This window comes from Zeus faber (assembly GCF_960531495.2).
Source record: "Zeus faber genome assembly, chromosome: 10".
Lineage (NCBI taxonomy): Eukaryota > Metazoa > Chordata > Actinopteri > Zeiformes > Zeidae > Zeus > Zeus faber.
This window is the reverse complement of record NC_137199.1, coordinates 28,386,929-28,392,928: the sequence shown is the minus strand read 5'-3', so window position 1 is coordinate 28,392,928 and position 6,000 is coordinate 28,386,929. Positions and strand designations below refer to the sequence as shown.

Genomic DNA, 6,000 nt, shown 5'->3' with positions numbered 1-6,000 from the left:
CACGGCTCATACACCAACAACAAGCACATGCATATGGTTGATTATAAATTTTTACATTTTATGGAGACATTTTATGATGCTCAGATTTGAGACTTGACATGAGATTGAGTCTAATAATTATTCAAAACATTGAGGACAAGAGAAATAAATAGACTCATACAGATTTTTTTTTTTATCTTTGTCATGTTGAATTGATGGTTAAATTAAATGTATATGAAGTACATTCAGACATGTTACGGTGCTTTTGAAACAAAGGGAAAAGGGCATAAATCAGAGAAATCTCTGGAAAACAAGAAAAAATATTCTCACTAGAAACCAACAAGGGTTTGACATCAGTGTAATTATGAAATATCTGTAATTTATAAGTATTAGCAGGATTTACGCGTAGCATGTAATGATAACATGGGCTTGTAAGCATCTGAGTTCCCAAATACAAGGGCATTTTACATTTTCAACAAGGATGACTTGTTGGGAAAAGGACACACATCAGCTAAATCACTTATTTTTTAAATTATTTTAAAGCTGCTTTTAATCACGTCTGAAATAAAATGGGACTAAGTAATAACACAAAAAGGTGAAGAAAAAGCTTCTGTCAAAGGAGGCAGGAATCTTGTCACACTACTTGGGACAATTCTAACACCTTTATTACAAATTGGGTGAAGACATACAGTACTGTTACACTGTTCCTTGGTGGGGCAGGCTGTGGATTCAAGTAGTTAAATTAAAATAAAATAAACCTTTTCTCATTTCTTTCTTGAGTATTTCTAAAATGATGCTAAAATGATGCTAAAATGATCCGATTTTACTGTGGTTTCAAGAGGACCAGGGGTCTAGGCGGACCGAAATATATACACACCAGCGGTGAATAGAATCTACAGCATAGTGGCTAAATGGAGGTAAGGTGTTGAAGAGATGAAGCAGTGTTCCATCCCTATGACGATAAAGCTGTTATATACGTCCCCATTGTGATGTTAAGGAGGAGGCTGTTTATCTCTTATCAATGACACAACAAGGTCATATTTTGACAAGGTTTGTTGCTAAAATATGACCTCAAATTGTATTGTATAAGTAACTGTAGTACAGTAATTTCTGACTAAACATTTAAAAAATAAAAGTGGAATAAGGTGCAAATTGAGCCTCAACCTATAATGGCTAATTGGATCAATAGAGGTAATGAGAACAAAAAACAGCAAGAACAAAACAAAAAAAAAAGAAACAAACTCAATAAATGAAACCATATACAGTATGTTTTTCATGCATTCTTTTAAAATCAATAAAATGGATTTTAAAAATTATTTAACATCTGAAATATCAGAAAAATACATACAAACGTATGTAGATACATACATGTCGACATAAACAAAAGTTTAAGTGACAGGACAAAATCAGATTTGTTTGTGCACTAGGTGGTGTCCTTAAAGAACAATGGGTGGGGGTTCAAATGTGAAAGTTATGCTCAATAAGAAACCAGCTAATCTGTGTTCAAAGTCGCGATTTCACCAAAACAATTGATATAGTTTTGTGAGGTAGTTTGCACTTCTGATTTAAACAAGTGTAATCGTCTCAAGTCTAAAAATTCAACAACCAGGACAAAAGGCATCTTTGTATTAGCATCGTATTCGCTGGCCCCTTATATTTAAAACACTTCATTAAAGAGATAAGCTCAAACTCAATTCACCAATATTGCACAATAATAACTTGAATGATTGGTGATTAAACTGCTGATATTTACTTGAGCTTAAGGGCATCCTAGTGTTCACTCTGAGCACGGCAATTACCTTGAAAACAAAACACTGACAGCATCATGACGATAAAAACAAAAGCGAAAAGTCCGGACATATTTGGCAGAGAATTAAAACGCCAACCAAAGATAAAACACTTGTAATTGGCTGCTGTTTGGAGGCTCTGCCATCTCCTTCACTGCAGCAGGAAGGAAGTGAAGACTTGGTTCTGTTGGTGTCGGCTGCGGCCGATGATCTCCACGATGGCGATGTACGTCCCCGTGACGAAGCCGATCAGACCCACCAGGCTGATCACCGTGTTCTTGACAACCACCCATGGGGAAACACCCTCTGAGTGGAAGGTCGCCAGCTCCAGCAGTGGAGGGAAGATAAGCGCCAGGAAGCTGCTGCTAACCGAGCCCACCAGCGAGATGACAAGGTCCAGCTCTGGGATCAGGATGGCCAGGATACCTGGGGGGGGAGAGAGAGAGAGAGAGAGAGAGAGAGAGAGAGAGAGAGAGAGCATCTCTTGTTAGAGATAGCCCTGATCCAATACCCAGTATCTTTGTTGGGCCAATACCAGCAAAAAATGCGGGATTGGATATTGGAGGTGGGAAAAAAGTATGTGAAGTAAGTTGAGGACATAACATAAACAAGTGTTTCATGCTGTGAGAAATCCCCAGGTGTGCTGTGGACATTTTTTGAAATGCCACTTTAAAAACGTAATAACGGAAATCAGCGATTGTGTTGCAAGATCAAAACATCGTCATTCCCAGCAGAAAATATCTGTAATTCTCTGTGTTCATCAAGAGAAAGCTTAAGTGTCACACTCAAAGTGAGAACAATTCGTAGCAATGAAAGGTTAAAAGGGATCCTTTTTTTGAGATTCGGTTCTGGACGAGTCGCTCGGTCAAGGGTAAAGAGTCGTCCAACTTTCTGACGCCGCTTTGGTTGGTGTAGCGCACGGTGAGCGAGGGATGACTTCCTGAACGATGAGCACGAATCGGAAGAGGCTGTTTGGCTCTCAGTTGTCTCATTTAATTCGGTCCAAATGATGTATGCGCGTAAATCAGTCGCGTTCAGTGTGAATCATGGACCTTTTGAGACTCCCGACCCCAAAGTCATTTAAAAGATTTGTCCGCCACAAAAAAGTCGATCTTGTGTCGATCCCAGGTCGGTCTCGTCGTGGCATTGCCAACTATTAGTAGGCAAAATAAATAAGCACAATTCCATGTGTGTGACGTTTTGGGGCACGTTTAGTGGCAGGATAGTGATGTGCTGTGGGATTATTTGATTGGAAATGGTGACCTGGCAGAAAAGAAGTTGGGGAGACACCGTTCCAAACACATGGTGCCATGTCGTCACCATGGCGATGGCGCTAATGGGAAAGCAGGCGGGTGTGTAGGAGAACGCGCGGCAAACCGTGACCCAGAATGTCCACACACTGGGTCTGTGGTGTCTTACTGGTAGAGGCATCATTACCTATGACCGGGGCCCCTGAAAAGAACTCTTTAATATTGTCAACAAACAAACAAAAAAACAAAGTTGAGGAATGGAGCAATTGTCGTGCCCCTTTCAACTCAAATGACTGATCTAATGGTTGGGGAAACACGGATGTAAAGAAGCCACCTGGTAACAACATCATATGTTTTTGGTTTAAATTTGTTCTTCAAGTGATATTTCAGTGTCTTTGTGTGAAACTGTTTTAGCTGAATAATATTACACATATTTCTTCCTGGAGGTCATAAAGCGTTTGTCTGAGCGGTTTGAGAACGATGCTTTGAGGAGGTCACCTTAAGGGTGTGGAAGTGCATCAATACAAACAGCTCTTTTGCAGTTTGAAGTGAAGATTGATGTTGTGTGGGATGCTGAAGAGAAAGAAATATTGGATTTGTATTGGTATTGGCAGATACTCAATATTTGAGTATCGTATTATATAAAGAAGAGAGGTATTGTACAATCTCTATTGGTTGTTAGAACTACTGATAGGATGCTCGTGATTTTTAGTAATGTCAGCTGATTTTAGACGTTTTACGACCTGGCAGAGTTAACATTTTTCCCCCCAAGCAGAACAGCAATGCATTCACCACAGAAAGAGAAAGAGAAAGAGAAAGAGAATGAGACCCAGGAAGTAGAAAGGGTTATTTTTCTTATTTTTAAAGCTTCTTGGCGGCCCCGGGTCTGGAGGCAAAACAGAATCAGAGAAGGAAAGACACTGAACTGTTAAACTATAAACAATACAACAGAGGAGTAGAGAGCTGGATTAAAACTGATGCGCCTGAGAACGATGGGGCGGGTAGGAGCTGAAGAGCTGGATGAGGTGTGTTTGTGTGTGTGTGTGTGTGTGTGTGTGTGTGTGTGTGTGTGTGTGTGTGTGTGTGTGTGTGTGTGTGTGTGTGTGTGTGTGCGTGTTGGTGGATACGTGCTGCGAGGATAATCAGGCTGTTGCTGCAGACACACCGCCACGCTGTGACAGTCGCAGGGGAACCTAGTCATCTTCATCTGTTGCCGTGGAGATGGGCAACAGATGAAGATAGCTGTCCCAATGCCACTGTGCACTGGTACGCAGACTTTTGTGTTCGTTGTCCAGGGGGATTCATTTCAAAAAGCGTCAACTCATGTACTACGCGGACGAACCGCAAAAAGCCGGTGTGCGCACACCAACAAACACACACCAGCAAACACACACCAGCCAACACACACCAGCAAACACACACCAGCAAACACACACCAGCCAACACACACCAGCCAACACACACCAGCCAACACACACCAGCAAACACACACCAGCCAACACACACCAGCCAACACACACCAGCAAACACACACCAGCAAACACACACCAGCCAACACACACCAGCAAACACACACCAGCAAACACACACCAGCCAACACACACTAGCCAACACACACCAGCCAACACACACCAGCAAACACACACCAGCCAACACACACCAGCCAACACACACCAGCAAACACACACCAGCCAACACACACCAGCAAACACACACCAGCCAACACACACCAGCCAACACACACCAGCCAACACACACCAGGCAACACACACCAGCAAACACACACCAGCAAACACACACCAGCAAACACACTAGCCAACACGCACCAGTAAACACACACCAGCCAACACACACCAGCCAACACACACCAGCCAACACACACCAGCCAACACACTAGCCAACACACACCAGCAAACACACACCAGCAAACACACACCAGCCAACACACACTAGCCAACACACACCAGCCAACACACACCAGCAAACACACACCAGCCAACACACACCAGCCAACACACACCAGCAAACACACACCAGCAAACACACACCAGCCAACACACACCAGCAAACACACACCAGCAAACACACACCAGCCAACACACACTAGCCAACACACACCAGCCAACACACACCAGCAAACACACACCAGCCAACACACACCAGCCAACACACACCAGCAAACACACACCAGCCAACACACACCAGCAAACACACACCAGCCAACACACACCAGCCAACACACACCAGCCAACACACACCAGGCAACACACACCAGCAAACACACACCAGCAAACACACACCAGCAAACACACTAGCCAACACGCACCAGCAAACACACACCAGCCAACACACACCAGCCAACACACACCAGCCAACACACACCAGCCAACACACTAGCCAACACACACCAGCAAACACACACCAGCCAACACACACCAGCCAACACACACCAGCAAACACACACCAGCAAACACACACCAGCCAACACACACCAGCCAACACACACTAGCCAACACACACCAGCCAACACACACCAGCAAACACACACCAGCCAACACACACCAGCAAACACACACCAGCCAACACACACCAGCAAACACACACCAGCCAACACACACCAGCAAACACACACCAGCCAACATACACCAGCAAACACACACCAGCCAACACACACCAGCAAACACACACCAGCCAACACACACTAGCCAACACACACCAGCAAACACACACCAGCCAACACACACCAGCCAACACACACCAGCAAACACACACCAGCAAACACACACCAGCCAACACACACCAGCCAACACACACTAGCCAACACACACCAGCCAACACACACCAGCAAACACACACCAGCCAACACACACCAGCAAACACACACCAGCCAACACACACCAGCAAACACACACCAGCCAACACACACCAGCAAACACACACCAGCCAACATACACCAGCAAACACACACCAGCCAACACACACCA

The 6,000-nt window shown here is 44.3% G+C and overlaps 1 protein-coding gene across 1 annotated transcript in view; it reads right to left on the bottom strand.

The window, feature by feature from the left end:
* Nucleotides 1–626: 626 nt before the first annotated feature.
* Nucleotides 627–6,000, bottom strand: part of slc36a1 (solute carrier family 36 member 1) — a 34,241-nt gene continuing 28,867 nt past the window's right edge. Inside the window, exon 12 of the mRNA XM_080007797.1 lies at nucleotides 627–2,192. Coding sequence (XP_079863923.1) covers nucleotides 1,918–2,192 — 275 coding nt within the window. The 3' untranslated portion in view covers nucleotides 627–1,917. The remainder of the gene's footprint in view (nucleotides 2,193–6,000) is intronic.